The sequence below is a fragment of the Typha latifolia genome, chromosome 14 (assembly GCF_019914945.1).
Source record: "Typha latifolia isolate L0001 chromosome 14, TyphaL0001v2, whole genome shotgun sequence".
Classification (NCBI taxonomy): Eukaryota; Viridiplantae; Streptophyta; class Magnoliopsida; order Poales; family Typhaceae; genus Typha; species Typha latifolia.
This window is the reverse complement of record NC_133099.1, coordinates 6,179,126-6,199,325: the sequence shown is the minus strand read 5'-3', so window position 1 is coordinate 6,199,325 and position 20,200 is coordinate 6,179,126. Positions and strand designations below refer to the sequence as shown.

The following is a 20,200-nucleotide window of genomic DNA, read 5'->3' as shown; positions in this document are numbered from 1 at the left end:
CAAATCTATCGCCATACAAAATGTACTTTGTGATAATCTTCTACTAAGCAAGTTAATAGTAGAATAACATATGTTCTGATAATAAAAGAGCAATAAACAATATTATAGTTTACAAATAAGATGGCTATTTACTTTGAAGTCAACAAGATTAAAATATAAATACTAACGCCACTAAAGGATGATATATTCAGAAATTATTTGTCTTATAGATTTTGTCACATGAATTTTAGTGTTGAAGATTCTAAAGGTGTATATCGATTATATAAGAAGTTATGCACAGTGATGGCCGTGCCAGTGGCACGTGCCGTGCTGTGCCACCATCGGTACGGCATCCCCCGGCGTGCCAGTGGCATGCCCCCTTCGTGCTAGTGGCACACCCCTCGTGCTAGTGGCACACATTTATAATATTTTTAATAAATTTTTTAGAATATTTAGAGATATTTTTTGGTCTTTGGTATGTCAATATTTGATTTTTTGTCTAAATATATGTATTAAAATTTAAAATCTACATTACAATATTTTATCTTTAGATTATTTTTGTAAATAACCTATTTTATTAAAGATAAAACAACAGTTGAATATAAATATTATTCAATACATAATATGATTGAATACATTCATTAAAATTAATATTAATAATTAAACACTCCATAATATGATTGAATACTTTATAATATAATTGAACACATAATAACATTTAATACATAATTAATCATTTAATATATAATTGATAATAGTTCAATAATTAAAACTAATATCTAGTTGAACGTAGAATGACGAGGAGGATCAAAGACTTCATTTGCTGGCATAAAAATAACACCGGAATGTTGCGTTAAATACTGTCGATATTCTTCAAAACTCATCCATTGATAATATTGCTCGTTATAACGTCTCACATAGTCTTCATACAAATAAGAATTTTGTAATTCTTCGATGATATAATATGAATATTGAATATGCACAAGAACGACTGGCACCGGCATAGGCACAGACACATCATAAACATATGCAGATTGTGGATATGGAGTATAATAAGGGTGTTGCGGCTCTGGTACGTGTGATTGATATGATGGTAATGATGATGAACTCATATCATCCTTTGGGCGCACCTCTCCTGATGTCTTGCTACCTGTAACCTCAAGTCCTTCCCTTATCTAACTGTAATCATATTGAGCTTAAGATAGTCTCTTTTTTTCTTCTGTCTCTGATAAATTCAGTTTTGTGGTTGTCTAGGTCTGGTAAATGAGTTGTCATTCCAATTTTAAAAAATGACAAATAAGTTGTCATTTAAAAAATGACAAATGACAAAAGTTAATTGATGGAAATAAGAAAAAGTAAAAAAAAATAGGTTTTACATATCATATCATGTTTGTTAAGAAAAAAAGTAAAGTTGATTTGATAAAGATTGATAGAAATAGGAAATTTTTAAAAAAATGTCTCTACATTGGCACATGACCGGCATGAGGCTGTGCCAGACGACACGGATCGGCATGGCACATGTGCCGGTCGGCACGGCTCGGCACAGGCCCCGTGCCACTGGCACACCCCGTGCCAAGTGTCATGCCTCTACTGGCACGGCAAGTGCCGGTCGGCACGGGCCGTGCTGCGGCACGGCCATCCTTGGTTATGCACATTTGTCAAACCACTCTTAGGTGATCTTTGGTTTGTGTATAACCCTTAAATGATATTTATAGTATGGCACCCTAGAGAGGTGCCCCTAACTATGATAGAAAACATGTATAAACTAAAGTTATGTATGTTGCTAGAGCTTGTGCATATTTAGATAGTGAATAATGTTTGATTAGTACTCATAACTTAGCGAGGGTTGATGCAAGTAATAATGGTAAGGAAGAACAAGAAAAAGAAGAGGAAGGAGGGGGCACCAGTTGTGTGAAGGAAGACGTATCTAGGATTTTGTTTTAAAGGTAAGGATTTGACAAATTGGATTTGAAAATCTAATGTGTCGATCATATATTTCGTAACCACCCTTTCCTCGTGTAACGAGCAAGGGGAGAGGGAGGTGGGTCTCGTGCAGCACACATGACTCTTTAAGTTATTACACAATCTACACAAGTACAAACTAGGAACTAAGTTATCTGATTGCAAAAATTCATAAATTATAATTGTCACGACCCAAAATAGAAATCATGACCGGCCATGCATCTCAATATGCTTGAGATGCACGAAGCCTTAATAATACTCTTTACGTATACGATGACAAGATAAATAAATAAAATGAAAATGTGCTATATTAAAATTTTATTTCTAAATGCAATTAAAATAAAAACAATGTTAATGTTTTTGAGTTTCTAAACTAAAAAAAAAATAAAAAAAATTTCTAATCTAAAGCACAAAATCTAAAAGAGCGGAAAGGTAAATAGGTGAATCCTTAGTGGAGGTGGAATCCGGGTACATCACGCTCAGTCGCCCCGCTGACTATTACCTGAAATAAATAAACAAATATAAAAAAAATAAAACTCGTGAGCCAACAATTATAGCTCAGTGAGTGGAATCCACTCGAACCAAATAAATTTTAAAACATAATAATGCTAAATAAATTAAACTAAAAACAACAATATCCATCATAATATGCAATAGGCATGCTCTCTACATAATAACAATGATATCAATAGAGAAATGTCACAACTTGTAACCTTGCACGTTTTCAACATATTAACATCTTGATATTTATACCGTCATATGTCTCAATGAGTCTAAACCCTGTGGATCCACATCAACTAGAAGTCACCTCGAGATGATGCCCGGGACTTTTCTTCATAGCTGATCCGGTTATGGTCATCAAAGGGTATCACCCTGTGATCAACACACTCTGTCTTTTCCTCTAACCGTTAAGAGAAGTTAGAGTCACCTAGGAAATTTTCTCATACTTCCTAGGACTGTTCCCTAACCCCGCCAGAGTCACCTAAGAAAGTCACCGCAGTGATCTAATTTAGGACTTTCCCCTGGACTTCCAGATAGACTTGAGTCACCACGGAAAATCGCACACGATTTATACCGGGACTGTTCTCTAGGTCGTATCAATACTAGTCTCATTTTTGTTTTTACAAATTTTAATATTTGCACGAAGTATGGTGATGTACTTAATATAATAACTAAATGCATACAGAAAATAAAACAATTAAATTTTCGCACGTACTGATGAAATAAATAAATTTGCACATAGAAATTTACATATTCTGACAAAAATATGAAATACAATGAAATAAACATGTGAATGAACCCACTCACCTGAGTCTAGGCAAGACAACCAAAATCTCAAATCTCTAGCCCATGTACTAAAAATCACCACCTTAAATAATAAATAACAATAATATTTTTAATTAAAACAATTATTAAAAATGTTTATACAATTTAACCTAAGAATAATTAATTTGGGCTAAAATAAGCCCAAATCAATTATCCAATTAATTCTTAAATGGATTGGGCCAAGGCCCAATCCAAATAGATAATGGAACCGGGTCGGATTTCTTGGATTCGGATCCAACCCGACCCGAATCCATCACTAAAAGGGAGAAGATCAGACTCGGGCAACCCGAGTCTGTCTTCCCCAAACCGAAGAGAGAGAGAAAAAGAGAGGAAAAGAGAGAGAAAGAAGAAGAGAAAGAGGAAGATGCCGGCGATCGCCACGGCGAAGGTTCGCCGGCCGCACCCCTGGCTTCTCAACACCCATACGGTGCCGCCGTCCTCGCGAGGTGGAGGAGAACCCGCAAACGGTGGTCGATCCCATGACCGACGGCGACCGGAGCCACGAGGGCTCCAACGGTGACTGCCCACGGCACGAGGCCAACGGCAAGGCGCTTCCAGAGGTAGCGGCTGCGACTCGAAGCCGCCACGCCGATTTTTTTGCGACGAGGCTGAAAACCCCCAAATTAGGTATTTTCACTAAACCCTATTATTCTTAAATTAACTTTGAGGGGTTAGAGAGGGCTTTCGGGGGAGTCGCGTGGTGGTCTCCGCTGGCTCCGACGACGCTCCGGCAGGCCGATTCCACGGCGTGACTCCATCGGTGAAGGAGGAAGAAAAGAGAGGGGAGAGGGCTGAGATTATTAAGCATTAAGCAGAGAGAGAGAGAGAGAGAGATTAGGGTTTAATTTATAGTTTAGATGAGGATCAAATCTAATCCGATTCGGATTAGATGAAATCCCTTCTTTCCCGCTGCGCACCGGAGAGGGAGAGGGGAGGGGCTGCACGTGCAGAGCACGTGCACCCTCCTCTCTCAACCCAAATTTTTTTTTTTTGGTCCTAACAATAATTATTTAATAACTGTGAATTTCATAATAAAACTGCGAAACAGAAAATATAAGTATTCAATAACTGCGATTAACATAAAACTACAAAACATAAAAATAACTATAAAGTATGTAATAAACTAAGACACTTGCAAAAATACCAATTTTGGACTCTTACTGCCACAGGACAATTTTTTTTAATTTTATTCTCTTTCCTTATCTTTCTCTCTCTCTTCCTTCCTCTCTCTTATTGTCACGTCGACCGGTACTTGAAATATTAAAAGAAGGAACCTATGAGCCAATAATCATAGCTCAGTTAGTAGAATTTACTCAAAAGCCAAATAAATCTCCAAATTCAGCGATATAAAATAACAATTACACTAAGCATGCTTATAACAATAATAATAATAACTACACAAGTAATAACAATGAAAGTCATATCTCATTACATGCTTGGTATCAATATACTGAATTTTTAATAATAATAATGTCATATGTCTCAATTGGGTCAATGCTCTGTGAATCCACATTTATTAAAAGTCACATTGAGATAGCGCTCAGGTCTTTTCCTCATAGTTGAGCCAGTTAGAGTCATTAGGAGGTATCACTATGTGATAAACGTATAATATCTTTTCCTCTAAGGGTTACCAGAAGATGTCACTATGTGATAAACTCACTCTGTCTCTTTTATTAATAGTTGAGAGAGATTAGAATCACCGCATAAAATCTTTTGATCTAATTAGGAGTTGGGACTACTCCCTAACCCTCTTCTTGTTGTGTAAATTTTTCTTTTAAGTTATTACATAGGGTTTTATAAGGGAAAAGTTAATCGTTGGGGAAATCGCGTTCCTTCCATGAAAAAAGTGAAATAGTGGCATTACAACAGAAGTACCAACAAAGGGCATCAACGACACGAGGCTTTGTTGTAACGATGATCTGAAGTCACCGGCCAATGAATTTCACCTATGAAGCCACAAACACAACAATTAAAGTATTTAGATCTACACTATTAAACTCTAATTAATTTAGAGGTGTGGAAGATGACTCATGGGCGAGTCGCAGAGCACTCTTTGAATGATTAAGTGGAGCTTCGTTTGTCAAATCTAATGACACATTCTAACGAGGTTAGGAGGAGGAGAAGAAGGGAAGAGAACGAGGAAGGAGGTGGTTGCAGTGTAGAAAAGGCGGATTAGGGTTAGCTAGGTCTTTTATAAAGTTGGGTTAGAATTTGATTCGTGCCTTGGATGCGCTAGCGATCAGCACATTAGGGGGAATCCATGTCTCACCGAGGAATTTGCGGCCATCTCCTTGTCATGTAACAAGCGAGAGGGGAGGGAATGTGGGTCATGTGCACCGCACATGATTTTTTTATTGTTCCTACAAAAGGTAAATTTAAACCATTGTCAAAACGAAGGTCAATATGGTTAGAGATTATATACAAAAAAAAATAATTTGGCTTATGCTCGTTAAAGATAAGCATGCTAGAAGGCCACACCTAAGATAAATTCACAATTTCAAAAACCTTACATATACATGCTAAAGAAAGAAAGTGCTCATCGAGACACATGGGCAAGTGAAATAAAAAAATGTTAAATATATTTTACCCACTTGTAATTATGCCCGTAATCACTGTTTCCTTTTATTTTAAAAAGTCTCAAACTAATCCATATATATATGACTAAGGTAAGATTGTTAGATTTTCTGTCTAATGGTCCTATTTTAGTCATAAGTACAAAATTGTAAAATTTTAAAGTACATAGAGGTAAAATAATTTTTGGCGTAAATATAGGAAGATAAAATATATTTAACCCAAAAAAACATAGCTAGATAGGTTAGAGAGTCTTATATGACTGACTATAGTACACAAGGATAGCAAAGATATCTATGACTGGAAATCCATGGTTCACAGGTATGGAATATGGTTTGTAAACCTTTTCAGAGAAGGGAGGATTACCCTGATTAGCCTTGATGAGAATCAAAAAGATCTAGCTTCCGCTAGTGAATCATCAGGAATGTCTAGAAATGATCAATGCAGAGATGCCTTTGTGATAGACAGATACATGACCCGAAGCCATGAGCATGCACCAAAGTAGAAGTGATTGGTGACCTTGATGAGAAGATAGGCAGTTTAGATCCAAATATCTCAATTAATTGACAAACTTAGTTTCTACCATGGAGTGGCAGAAATATATTTGAATATAATGTTTAGAAGTGATAGGAGTAGGACATCTATATAATCAGCCTACAGTGTTAAGATTTTGTATTATCAGTTAGATTTATGATCTAAACCTCTGATTGGAAGACCCATTCTAGGTAACTGGAGAACAGTCAAAGGATAGGTCATCTGTTCTAAATTTATAATAGTTCAACCTAGGGAAAGAAGGTTCCTGTGAAGGATGCTCAGCCTGAGGTTCAGGACAGCTCTCTCTCGTAGCCAACTTAGACTCCTAGACAGGGACCTAAGAAAGTAAAGAGTTAATAAGATTATATTCCAGACATCTAAATTGCCATGTTTTTATCCTGTTAGAATAATATATATTTTCTATGAACTTTTCATTATTTCTTGTTAATTGTGCAAACTTATGTTTAAATGTTTAATATTATGCATAGCGAGGAGGATCTTTTCAGATCACGACACGCAGATCCCTAGTGAGACACCCCTGCACGGTACGTCATTTTATATTGCACCGGAGACCAGATCTGGGCCTATGACTGAGAAGGTTACTACAAATACCTTATATAATTACTAAATGTTTCCCTTCGCAAACTATTATTGAATATATTTTTGATGTCTTTGTAGGTTGACATTTACTGCGTGGGAGTCATTTTTTTTGAGCTATGTTTCCCCTTCTCTACTGAAATGGAAAGGAGAATTGTCCTATCAGATTTGAGGGAAAAAAATATCCTTCCAACCGAGTGGACTACACATTACCCACAGCAAGCTGACATTTTGAGGCGGTTATTATCAGCTAGTCCATCATGTCGCCCAACTGCCACAGAGACATTACAGTTGCTACCCTTTGGTGAGTATATTAAGTTACATTAGGAAATAGGATAATTTTTCAATCTATTAGAATATAAGATAAAATAATCGTTCTATAATTAGCTGAGATTGTCCTTAGAGGGAGGTGGAGATATCTTTCAGCTTGGAGATAACCATTAGGCGCATCTAAAATATACAGTAGTAATTGAGGAGGAAGAATTACAGAAAATAAAAGAAAAATCCAAAAGCTAAAACCAAAATGGGTGGAAGTAATCTTGCATTGAGATTTTCTGGAGGAGATTAATGGGGAGGATGTTGTGGTGGAGAGGGGCAGTGAGGAGCTATGGCTGAAAACGGTGAAGGAGCTACAGTAGTGAACTATACCACAAAGGAGGAGGGCAAGGTGGTTGTGCAAACTGAGGAGATGAGATTCTTTGGTGTGAAAATGGCTTTAGGTTGGCAAGATTACTTTGATAGGGTCCTTAGTGTAGTTAACTTAACTTATGCGCCTTGTTAATTTAGTTAATGAATCTAACAGTAGGGTATGTGATGCAAAACGTGGTGGAGGAAAATGAAGTAGAGAAATAAGAAGGGAAGGAATGGGGTTTCACACCTCCACCCTAAGAAAAGGTTTCACACCAAAATCCTCTAGAGAACAAATCACATAAACTTTCATTAAGTTCCAAAGGAAATATAACGGGTCTATAAATAGACCTACAATGGAATTAAGCAAAAAAACACCCTACATAGGAATTAAACAAAAGACACCCTACATAGGAAATAAACAAAAGACACCCTAAATAAATAAAAATCAGAACCAGATCCCTATAGGAGGGATCATCAACTGTCGGCGCCTCCTACGCTGGTACACACGCCATCGCGTCCTATCAGTGATGTCTGCATCATTCTCCCCGGGTGGGAGAGAAGTCGACTCCGTCGAGTGTCTTTCTCTCCTTTGCTCTCATACCTTGCTCTAAGGTATCAGGGTGATGCACCTCCAAATCGTGACGATCAAGCCACGTGTCATCAGATGTAGGTCGTCCTTTCCAACGTACTAGATACCGTTGGGATCCACCTTCTCTAGTTGAAATAATTTCATCATCTAAAATTTTATCAATTTCGTTTGCTGTGTTAGGTGGAATATTGGGAAGTGGAGGTAAAGAGGGTCTCTCATAAACAGGCTCATAGGTAGGCTCAGTATCTAGTGGGTTATCTGGAGTAAAATCTGGACTTTTATAAGCTACTAGATCCTCAATATTAAAAGTAGAACTGATGCCAAAATCACTAGGGAGATCTAGAACATAAGCATTATCATTAATTTTCTTGAGAATTTTAAAAGGTCCGGCACTTCGTGCATGCAACTTTTTGACAGTTCCGGGTGGAAACCGTTCCGGACGTATCCGGACCATCACAAAGTCTCCAACATTAAATTATTTGAATCTCCTTCTTAGATCAGCTCGAATTTTATAATTAGTATTATTTTGAGCAATTCATTATCGATTTCTTTATGCAAGTCATGAATATGTGATGCAAATGCAGATGCAGACTCAGACAACCTATGATAATGGGACATAGGAATGAGATCTATAGGTTGTCTAGGTTTATAACCATATACTACCTCAGTTGGACTCAAACCTATGGATCTATTAACAGAATTATTGTATGCAAATTCAGCAGTTGGTAGTTTTTGATCCCAGTCTCTTAGATTCTCGCCGACAAGAGTTCTTAGTAGGTTACCTAAGCTCCTATTGACTACTTCAGTTTGCTCGTCAGTTGAATACTGAAGCAGTTGAATACTGAAGCTTAGTTCCCATCTTATGCCATAGGGTTTTCCAAAAATAACTAGTGAATTTTAGATCCCTGTCTGATACAATAGTTTTTGGTAGCCCGTGCAACTTAACGATTTCGTCAAAATAGATTTTAGCAACTCGAGAGGCGTCAAAAGTTCGGGAACAGGGTATAAAGTGGGCCATCTTAGAAAATCGATCCACCACCACAAGAACGGAATCATGCTTTCGGGTAGTCTTTGGAAGTCCAAGCACGAAGTCTATACTAACATCTTGCCAAGGGCAATTAGGAACCGGTAAAGGCGTGTACAATCCTGTATTTTGCTTTCGCTGCTTAGCAAGTTGACATGCATGACCTCGACTAACAAGTCTCATAACATCCCTCTTTAAGCTTGGCCAGAAAAATCGATGTTCCGTAGCTTCGATAGTTTTTGCATGCCCAAAATGTCCTGCTAAACCCCCAGCATGCAATTCCCAAATTAAAAATTCTCTTAACGAGGTGCTAGGAATGCATAACCTTCGGGACTTAAATAGATAGCCATCCTGCAAGATGAAACCATCTATTTCTTGAGTCTCTCCATTGCTTAATAAATTGTAAACTTCATGAAAATCCGGACATGATTCATATTCAGTTTTGATTTTATCAAATCCTATTACTTCGCATTCATCCTTGAAAGAAGAATCATGCGACGACTCGGTGCATCGGCCCGCTTTGTTGTCCGCACTCCGGACTTGTGTCGCAAGGTGTACGTATAGTCCTGGAGAAATTCGACCCACCTACCGTGTCTAGCATTAAGCTTCTTCCTGGGAATTAAGGTAGCGAAGAGCTTCATGGTCGAGAAGATTACGAATTCTTGAGGAAGCAAATAATGCCTCCAAAGTGGCGAAGAGATTGAACCACAAAGATAAAATTCCTTATCGTAAGTGGTATATCGTTGTCTAGTTTCATTCAGCTTTTCACTAAAGTAGGCAATCGGATGGCCCTCTTGTCTTAGGATTCCCCTATACCAACTCCCGGAAGCGTCACAAGTGACCTCGAAAACTTTAGTAAAATCGGGGAGTCGCATGACAGGGGCTTCCACCATTTTCTTTTTGATTTCAGTGAAAGCTTTAGTAGCACTTGCTGACCACTTAAATTTACCTTTCTTGAGGCATTCTGTTATTGGAGCCATAATGGTACTAAACCCTTTGATGAACCGACGATAGAAGGTAGCGAGTCCATGAAAACTTCTCACGTCTCTTATGGTACGGGGTTCAGGCCACTCTTTAATAGCTTTGACCTTATCAGGGTCAGCAGACACTCCTTCAGATGAGACAATGAAACCCAAGAAAACAACTTTGTTTGTCGAAACGTACATTTCTTAGGGTTTGCATACGCTTGCTCTCTCCTCAAGACAGCGCAGACTTGACGAAGATGATCTATATGTTGCTCCCGAGATCGACTATAGATAAGGATGTCATCAAAGTATACGACTAAAAATTGTCCCATAAAAGGTCGTAATATTTGAGTCATCACTCTCATGAAAGTACTCGGAGCATTAGTCAAGCCAAAAGGCATAACTGTCCATTCATATAACCCATCTTTTGTTTTAAACGCAGTCTTCCATTCATCGCCAGGGCGTATACGAATTTGGTGATAGCCACTTTTTAAATCTATCTTTGAAAAGATCGTGGCCCCCGCCATCATGTCCAAAAAATGTCATCCAAACGAGGAATGGGAAACAGTATTTTACCGTTATTCGATTAATAGCGCGGCTGTCGACGCACATACGCCATGTTCCATCTTTCTTTGGCGTTAACAATGCGGGAACTACGCAAGGGCTTAGGCTCTCCTTCAGAAAACCTTTTCTCAATAACTCGTCAACTTGTCGTTTTAGTTCAGCGTATTCAGTTGGGTTAAGTCTATAATGAGGCAAGTTAGGAAGAGATGCACCCGGGACGAAATTGATAGCATGCTGAATATCTCTCATTGGTGGCAATTCATCCGGGAGATCCTCTGGAAAGACATCCGAGAATTCCTCAATCACAGCAGTGGCTTCAAAAGGAATCGATTCACTAGGCTCATTCAGAATTTCTCGAGCCGCAAGAATCAGAATAGGAGTTCCTTTACTCATCTCACGTTCAATGCCTCTCGCACTAATCAAGCTGACTTTATTGTCGGAGTGGATGGGATCAGACTTCTTTTCCATCTTACCACCTCTAGGCTGTGATGGAAGAATCTTGATTTTCTTACCCTCATGTTCAAACATGCAGATATTTGAACGGCCATAAATATGCACATCTTTATCAAATAGCCAAGGCCTTCCAAGGATAATTTGACCCACATCCATGGTCAATACATCGCACCAGATTTTATCCTTATAAGTCGTGAATTCAATTGGAACCAAACAGCACTCTTTTATTTCCAGGGTGGTTGAATTAATCCACGAAACCTTGTAAGGATTAGGATGGGAAACCGCTCTCAGATTTAGTTTTGAAATAATGGTGGAGGACACGGCATTTATACAGCTGCCACTATCCACAATTACTTTACAATTTTTACCTCCAATTTTCGTGAATGTGTGAAAAATGGAGTTGCGCCTCCAATCATCATTGACTTTAGGTTGAGAGAGGGCACATCTAACAACATGTAACCTTGTGGAGGCTATGTGCCTTAGGCATCCTAGGGTATTTTCTTCCTCTTCATCTTCAAAATCTCCTTCTTCACCGTCTACATGGTGAACATACCCATCAAAGTCTTGCTCGGAGTCTTCTTCGAAGGGTTCCTCAATTAAACTTATTTTATACGGGCTCGCACAATTTGCAGCAACATGTCCATAGCCTTGACACTTATAGCATTTGACCCGAGGATTAATCTTAGAAAAGTCTTTCTCAATGTTTTTACCTTTGTATTCTACCTTGGATTGAGAAGGGCTAGGGGTAGATCGATTAAAAGATTGACTAGTAGATTTGGCTTGATGAGGACCTGTGGAGGATTTATGAATTTGAGGGCTTGTTTCATAATTTCTTGGAATGTGGTTAGGTCTAGACTCCTCTAAGTCTTGAACTAAGCTGTAAGCCCTTTCCAAAGTATCAACATTACGAGCAAAAAGTTCACTTCTCAATTCTTCACGTAGGCCAGCCCTAAATCTGGACAAGATTTGCATAGGGGTTTCTGATTCGATCACGCTACACCGAACAAGCAATTCATCAAAGGCCGCAACGTAGTCCTTAGCGGACTTACTCCCTTGGGTAAGTCGGTTCCATTTGTCTAGAAGCCTAGGGTAATAGGAGGGTGGGAGGTATTTACGTTTTAGTTCATTTTTCATATCAACCCAAATTTCAATTGGAAGCTCACCTCTAATCTCACGAAGAGTCTCAACGTTGGTCCAGTATTGATTTGCTTTCCCAAATCAATTTCATGGCAAAGAACGACTTTACGGATTTCCGACATATCATACCATTTAAAGTAACGGTCCATGTCTTTGATCCAGTCCAAGAAGTGTTGCGGGTCTAGACGACCATCAAACATCGAAGCATCAATTTTAATGCTTCGAAGGTACATCGGAGTTATGTATTGCTTTATATATTTTATTTATATATATATATATCCCTTTTTTTTTCTTTTTAATCTTTTTAATTTTATGCTTGCTAATTTAAATAAAATTAAATAATGTTCTAACCTAATGGAATGCAGACGTCTCTTATATTTAATCCAAATACAAATGCCTTAATCTAAATTATATGAGATGATATGCTATGCAATCAAGAAAATCTTAAAAATGAATACTTAATTGAATTTAGATTTTCTGTTCAGGAGATTCAAAGACTAATGTCAAGACTTAATGGTTGTTAAACAAAAGTCACATTTAATAAATGCCAAACCCTTTAAATTTCTTTCCAAAAATTAAGATAATGCTAATATTCTATTTGTCACAGTTCATCTCTTAATATCAGGACTAAAGCATATAAGGTTTCTATGTAGTCTCTCCCTCACTATATGTGGACAGCAGGAATTGATAACAGTTTAAAGATGATACTAGAAAAGAATGACCCAAAAATATTTAATACATTGAAAAGAGCACGTACCTGATCATCTGAGGAAAAAAAAGGAATTGAAATTAATTAATTTGTCTTAACCCTTTTCTTCCTCCCCTCACAATGTGTCACTGTTCATGTCCTTCTCCGTCAGCACCAGGGAGGGAGTGGTCAGCAACAGTATCGGCGACGTCGGCGGCAAAGTCCGAGACAGTGGTGGTCGCCGTTGACTACGGCAGGGAACGAGGCACGGGAGATCACGGCGTCGGCGTCGTCAGTGATGGCTGTAGACGTCAAAGGAATGGCGTCGTCAGGTGGAGTGACGGCGTCAGGTGGCGTCGTCAGGTGGAGTGACGGCGTCAGGTGGCGTCGTCGGGGCGGGGCGGCCGAGGCGGGCGGCGTCGTCGGGCGCGGGCGGGCGGGCGGCGTCGTCGAGTGGAGTGACGGCGTCGTCGGGCGAGGCGAAAGTCGGGCAGCGGCGTCGTCGGGTGGAGCGACGGCGTCGGGTGGCGTCGTCGGAGGAGCTGCGCTAAATCGGGGGGTGGCGTTAGGGCGCGCCCGGGCGGCGTCGTCGGATGGAGCGATGGCGTCGGGTGGCGTCGTCGGGCGGGGCGGAACCAGGGGCGGCGTCGTCGGGCGGGCGAGCCGGGCGCGTCGTCGGGCGAGGCGAGCGGGGCGGCGTCGTCGGGCGAGGCGAGCCGGGCGGTGTCGTCGGTTGGAGCGACGACGTCGGTGTGGCGTCGTCGGGGCGGGGCGGGACCGGGCGGCGTCGTCGGGGCGAGGCGCGAGCGGGGCGGCGTTGGGGGCGATGCGACGGCGTCGAGTGAGGATTTTGGTGTGAGGTGAGGGGAAGGTTAGGGATGAAGTTGGGTAACGGGTTGGGAGGAAATGATTAATGGGTTGTGGGTTTAGTCTAATAAAGTTTGGGTTTTGGGCTAATGGGTTTTGGGTTTAGGTTTGATGGGTTTAATGGGGTTGGGTTGGTTTTAAGTTAGGGAGGGAATTTGAAAATTGGAAATATTGGAGGGATGAAAATTAGGATAGATAGGATTTGTTGGGATGTTAGAGAAGAAATAGGAAATTTGGTAGGAGGTTTAGGGGAAGAAGGAATTGGTTGGGATTTAATAAAATTAAAAGCAAAAAATGAAATTTTCGAAAATTTGAAACACTGATTTTTTTTTTTTTTTTTTCACAGCAAAAGAGATGTGCTGTTTCTTTTTCTTTTCAATCTAAAAACAAATAAAAATAACGATGGAAACTAGATAATGCAACAACAATCAATTTTTTGAAGGACTTGGAATCTTACACGGTAGCGATTCTTGTTGTTCCTCGTCGACGGTAATTTTTTTGCTCGTTGTACGCCGGATTTCTTGACGTTCCGGTGTTCGTTGAGCGATTGGTCGTGCGAAGAACAAATGTGGAGCGGCGTAGAACCCGAGAGGAGGGCGTCCATAAAATAGGATCCTTCGCTCTGATACCAAAAATGATGCAAAACGTGGTGGAGGAAAATGAAGTAGAGAAATAAGAAGGGAAGGAATGGGGTTTCATACCTCCACCCTAAGAAAAAGTTTCACACCAAAATCCTCTAGAGAACAAATCACATAAACTTTCATTAAGTTCCAAAGGAAATATAACGGGTCTATAAATAGACCTACAATGGAATTAAGCAAAAAAACACCCTACATAGGAAATAAACAAAAGACACCCTAAATAAATAAAAATCAAAACCAGATCCCTATAGGAGGGATCATCAACTGTCGGCGCCTCCTGCGCTGGTACACACGCCATCGCGTCCTATCAGTGATGTCCGCATCAGGATGTTCAGCAAATATTTTATAAAACATAGGGTGTGAATTATAAGTATTGAGAGCAGAGGGTGTAAACAACAGATACAAGAATAGGTAGGTTATTAGTTTCAGATTTTCCTAAATCTAAAATTCATTAAGTAGAGAAATACTGAAATCAGTTTTATATCAATTTTCTTAAGAACAATATCGTCCGAGCATCAGAGTTTTTAACTATACATGAGAGATATTTAGACTAGAGAAATCTCAAGGTTAAAATATTAGATTTCCTCTTTTATCGATAGTTATGGCTTTTTTATATTTGAGAAATTGTTTTTCCTCAAATCAGTCACATGCCATGTAATCTTTTCTTATTAATTCCTGGGTATGAAATTTTTTGTTGTCAATCTGTTGTGGGTTTGAGATACCCACATTATGAACATTGGGAGTAATTTGTTTATTTTTCTTCTTTAATTTTCTTTTAACCTACCCTATATCCCAATTGTTTTACATATTCTTTTACTTGGCTTCCATACATGTTCATAGTCATTGTATGGCAGGAGTAATGAATCAATTAGATATGTGAAGGATAGTTTCATATAAGCTAAACATTTGAGGCATATCAATTTTCTGACCTGCCATTTGGACATATTATTTCGTGAATTCCTTCAGAATTTGACATCTCACACTACAGGATACGTCAATACTGATAGGATGAATCTTTCTTTTTCCCAATTGTGGACTTGGTTCAAGAACTTGCACCTAAGTTTGTTTAGCTTGAAATATAAGCTCCTTTTTGGATGCCTTTTTCTTTTTCTCAATTGCAGATGAATCTTTATTTCCATATGTCATGTTCTTTTCATGTTCCTTTTGGATATTTGGCTTTGTAACCATAAGAATGATTTCGTTACTGTTTATTTACTGTTTATTTAGTTTATTTTCTTTGCACTCATCTCTCTACGTGGCGTTTCCTCCCATGATCTATGATGATGCTGTATCCATCTCTTTCTTATATTTGTATTACACTCATTCATATATATCCTCGATTCCGACTCTACTTCTAGCTGTTATATTTCTGAAGCCTGAAGCAGGGTGGGTATATGTGTTGAACCGTGAATTTCGGAAATGAAAATAAATGTAGAATAGTAATTAATCAGCTGATCTGTGGTCTATGCACAATTGTTTGTTAGACAGTTTGGAATATGTAGGTTCTAATATATTTTAGTTTCCTTTGTCTAATGGATAACACTTATTATTTGTTTATTGTTTCTAATGGCACCACATTATGGTTGTAAGAAAAAGTTTAATTCATTTGGCTGCTGAACTCAGGAATTTGGTGAACTGAAGATGTAAGGTTGCTAGTTGGATATTAGCCCGGAAGCATCAAGCTTTTTAGCTCAAGTCAGAAGAATGTCGAAGCTGTGTGCCATAGTTTTGCTGTAAATCCTCAAGTTGCTGTTGGCGAAATAGGTAGAAAAAAGCAGGGCAGAATGTTATATAGGTCAAAAGGCGTTTAAAATTCTCCCCCCCCCAAAAAAAAAAAAAAAAAAAAAATCTTCCCAACCTTTTTGATTTGTTTTTCTCTATTTTTTTGTAACACCTTGATCTTTTGATTTGTTTCCAAGAAAGCTCCCATTTGTTCAGTTTGTTCTGACATTGCCTTCAAATTTACATAACAATGATTCAATCAAATAAATACAGCTCAGAGCAGAATATTGGCAAATTTGCACTCCTTTTAAGTTCACGGGAACTCCAAAACAGTGTTACCGTATGACATCACATTGGTTTAGAAGGAAGATGAGCAGACTGGAGCTGCCGCTTTAGGCACAATTTTAAGAATGTTAAGAGTTTAAATTTTATTTTACGGTATTGCTGCATCAAATATGTAAGATTTACAGTACATAAGAAATTTAAACCTAATATACAGGGTCAATGGGTCAGTCTTATTGGACCAAAAGAGCACGTATTACTTTTGTCAATATTGGAAATCAGAATCATAACAGGCTATAAACCTTAATATACTTGAGATAAACGAAGTCTTAATAATATTTTTCTTAAGCCGCAATGATAATAAATTTATGAATACTTAATTTTAATAAATATACTCTAACAATAATAAAAATGATTAAATGTCATAACTAATGTTCCTCCAATAAGACTCAAGTAATAGGTAATTTAGAACATAATAACTACTGCAATTGAATGTTAAATGGGTAGTTCCTAAGTGGAGGTAAGAAAGTCATTGTAGTGATATAAAATAGAGCTCTCCTCTAGACTTTCACATAGATTTGAATCATCAAAAAAAGTTGCAAATGATCTATGTCGGGATTATTTCTGTCATACCAAATATTAATTATGTTTTTTCACTAATATTCATGGTTAATAAAATTATTATTTGCGCGAAGTACAACAATGCACTAAGTCATATATTTAGCACATAGAATATAATATTTAATTTATGCACAAAAATGTAATATATAATTAGGATAATTCCTTTTTAAACTGTTGAAAGTATTACTATTTTCCACAATACCCTTTGAATTTTTTTTGGGGTACATAATGACCCCCATTTATATAAGGATGTCCACAATGCTTTCAAACGCATCTGTCCACCCGCAAAGTCTTCGGTAAGGTGGTGCCTGAGTATGCATGCATGGATAGACTTGGGTGTCTTCCTCTGTGCTCTTTTCCACTATATCCTCGTGGACCTCCTCTGTGAATTCTTCCTCTCTAGCAACATCCATTTCTTCACCGTTGATAAGCATTATGCTCCTGATTCATTTTGTGCACCGATGACCGGAGTGAAATGTTCATCACATCGAAAGCACAGCCTCTTCGCTGCAAATCCTATTCGGATGCTTCTCGTTTAAAGTTCTTGAATGGCTTGAATCAAGATATCAAATTGTTCTACAATTGAAAAGTGTTCAGTGATATGATCAAGAAAGTCTTTCTCTTCTTTTTATTTTCACAATTATTTTACAAGTAATAGACTAGTTATAGAACATGGCCTAGTTAGAGTTGAATGGAGCAAAGGATTCATACAGCCACACTAATCTTGTGAACAATAGAACTCAATATGATAACATGAACCATGATGCTAACCCGTGGGCTGACTTCGAGTTCGAGACTGAGCACGAGTTGGAGGAGTCAAGATAGGGCGCATCAGGTCGGAGGCAACCACGCCAACAAACCATGGTTCACCAAGCCCTGCCACGATTGGGTTTGGGTTCGACCAAAACTGGGAGAATGTTCTCAAGAGTCGGACTGCACAGTGCAATTTTCCTGAATATAAGGAAGGCGATCCATTCGAGTGGATCTTCAAAATGGAGCATTTTTTTCTACTTTCAAGGGACGCTTGAAGACCATAAAGTAGTGATGGCATTGTTCCATCTCAAGGATACATCGTTGCGATGGTTTTGCTCGACAAGCTCATATCATCAATTTTGGACTTGGGCCAAGTTCACCAATACCTTGTGCAAATGATTCAGTCCAACCGAGTATGAAAACTTCCATGCTATGCTCAGTAAGATGTGATAAAAGATGACGGTGAAGGCATACGTGGAAGAGTTTGAACGCATCCATAGCCATTGTAACTTGTCATGGTATGATCTTCACTAATAGAGTGCCTTCATATCAGGTCTTAGCTTTGACATCCAAGCCAGCGTCAAGGCCCTTAGGCTGAGCACCATGGAGGAGATTATGGAGGACGAGTTGCTAATGGAGGAGAAGCATTGCGAGCTATGGTTGCACTAGCGAGAAGCGTGGACCGGTTAAGACACGCGCTAAGCCAACTAGTCGAGCGCACCGAACTGCCACGGCAAATTGGACAATATTAGCTATTTGTGCTGAATTGAGGGCTATTTTGAGGTGATTCATAGATATGAAGCATGCCCTGAGACCCCTAGATAGGCTCTCACACTTGCTCAAATGGAGGAGCAATGCTTCCAATGTGATGGGAAGTACGTGCCCGGTCATCGCTGCTCACAATCGAAGGGCATTGGTATACTTCTCATTGGTCCAAAAGATGAGGTGGAGGACTTTGCTAGTGCGGAGAGTTCAGAGGAGTCTCAAGAGCTAATGATGAGTGAGGCGAAGGAGAACGAAGAGAAGATGGTGACTAAAATCTCACTACATGCGTACTCAAGCACGATGGCATCGAAAACGTTGCAAATAGAGGGATTGATCAAATGGATCGCTATTCAGATATTGTCTTATGAACTGCAATGAAGGTTAAACCCTATGATGAAGGATGTTGTTAGAGCTAAAGTGCTAAAATTATTAGATGCGGGTATCATTTACCTAATTTTCGGATAGTGCATGGGTGAGTCCAATTCATGTTGTGCCTAAAAAGTCTAGCAATAAGGTAGTGCAAAATAAGAATGATGTGTTGGTAACAACTCATGTTCAAACAAGGTGGCGTATTTGCATTGACTACCAAAAACTTAATTTTGTAACTAGGAAGGATCATTTTCCTATTCCTTTCATTGATCATGCTTGAAAGGTTAGATATACTTATTATTATTTTTTAGATAGTTATTTTGGCTATAATTAAATCCCTATAGCACTTGAGGATCAAGAGATGATCACCTTTACTTGCCCCTTTAGAACATTTGCTTGTTATTGCATGCCTTTAGGGTTATGCAATGCTCCTAGTACTTTTCAAACGTGTATGATTAGCATATTCTCAGATATGGTAGAATGTGTAATGCCCTCGCCCAACATGGGCACGTGCACACCCACGCGCCCACATGGCACGTGTCGCATGCGACAAGACGGATGTGGCCGCCACACACAGTAACACCTCTATGCTCACATAATTCATCACAAAATAAATTATGATATCATCAAGTTAAACGTGTTAACATATCCATTTCTAAATTCATAACAACCATACTAGCGAGTTACTTAATCTAGCAGTCATAATCTAGTAGGACCCATACTAGTCACGACAAACTATCAAGATACAATTAAAATAACTAATACATGAGTACATTATAATTCGACCTGTATTATACAAATTATTATCTGATATAGTAGAGTACAAATATCCAATAATGGTATAACTCCAAAATTTAGATAAACCATCTTCTATATCATCTCACGCCTATAGCTCACCTCATTTTTGCTCTAAAAAATCTTATCAGGATATCTTAAATTGCTATCACATACCACATATCTAAGAAGGTTAAAAAAGAAATAAAATCATGAACTAAAGACTCAGTGAATAGATCTTACCCGAATCAGTGATGCTAAACAAAGAGTAAATCATGTACTGAAAAATATGAATCACATAAACATACCTTGCCATCCACTAAGGGTATCAATATCCATCCAGACCAACCACCCTTATAGCTAATAGAAATACATGAGGATAACTCG

At 38.7% G+C, this 20,200-nt stretch overlaps 1 protein-coding gene and 1 non-coding gene across 3 annotated transcripts in view; both read left to right on the top strand.

Annotated features, from left to right (window-relative positions):
* Nucleotides 1–16,544, top strand: part of LOC140800940 (eIF-2-alpha kinase GCN2-like) — a 38,644-nt gene extending 22,100 nt beyond the window's left edge. The window contains exons 9-11 of one of the 2 annotated variants that reach the window (XM_073155876.1): nucleotides 6,861–6,970; nucleotides 7,051–7,273; nucleotides 16,151–16,544. In XM_073155876.1, coding sequence (XP_073011977.1) covers nucleotides 6,861–6,970; nucleotides 7,051–7,273; nucleotides 16,151–16,161 — 344 coding nt within the window. In that variant the 3' untranslated portion in view covers nucleotides 16,162–16,544. Of the gene's footprint in view, nucleotides 1–6,860; nucleotides 6,971–7,050; nucleotides 7,274–13,191; nucleotides 13,416–16,150 lie in introns of those variants that run through there. The other variant, XM_073155875.1, reaches the window with a different exon arrangement.
* LOC140801520 (small nucleolar RNA Z266) lies at nucleotides 15,373–15,465 on the top strand. The gene has a single exon (XR_012111468.1). It is a non-coding gene; the product is annotated as a small nucleolar RNA Z266 (small nucleolar RNA).
* Nucleotides 16,545–20,200: the final 3,656 nt, after the last annotated feature.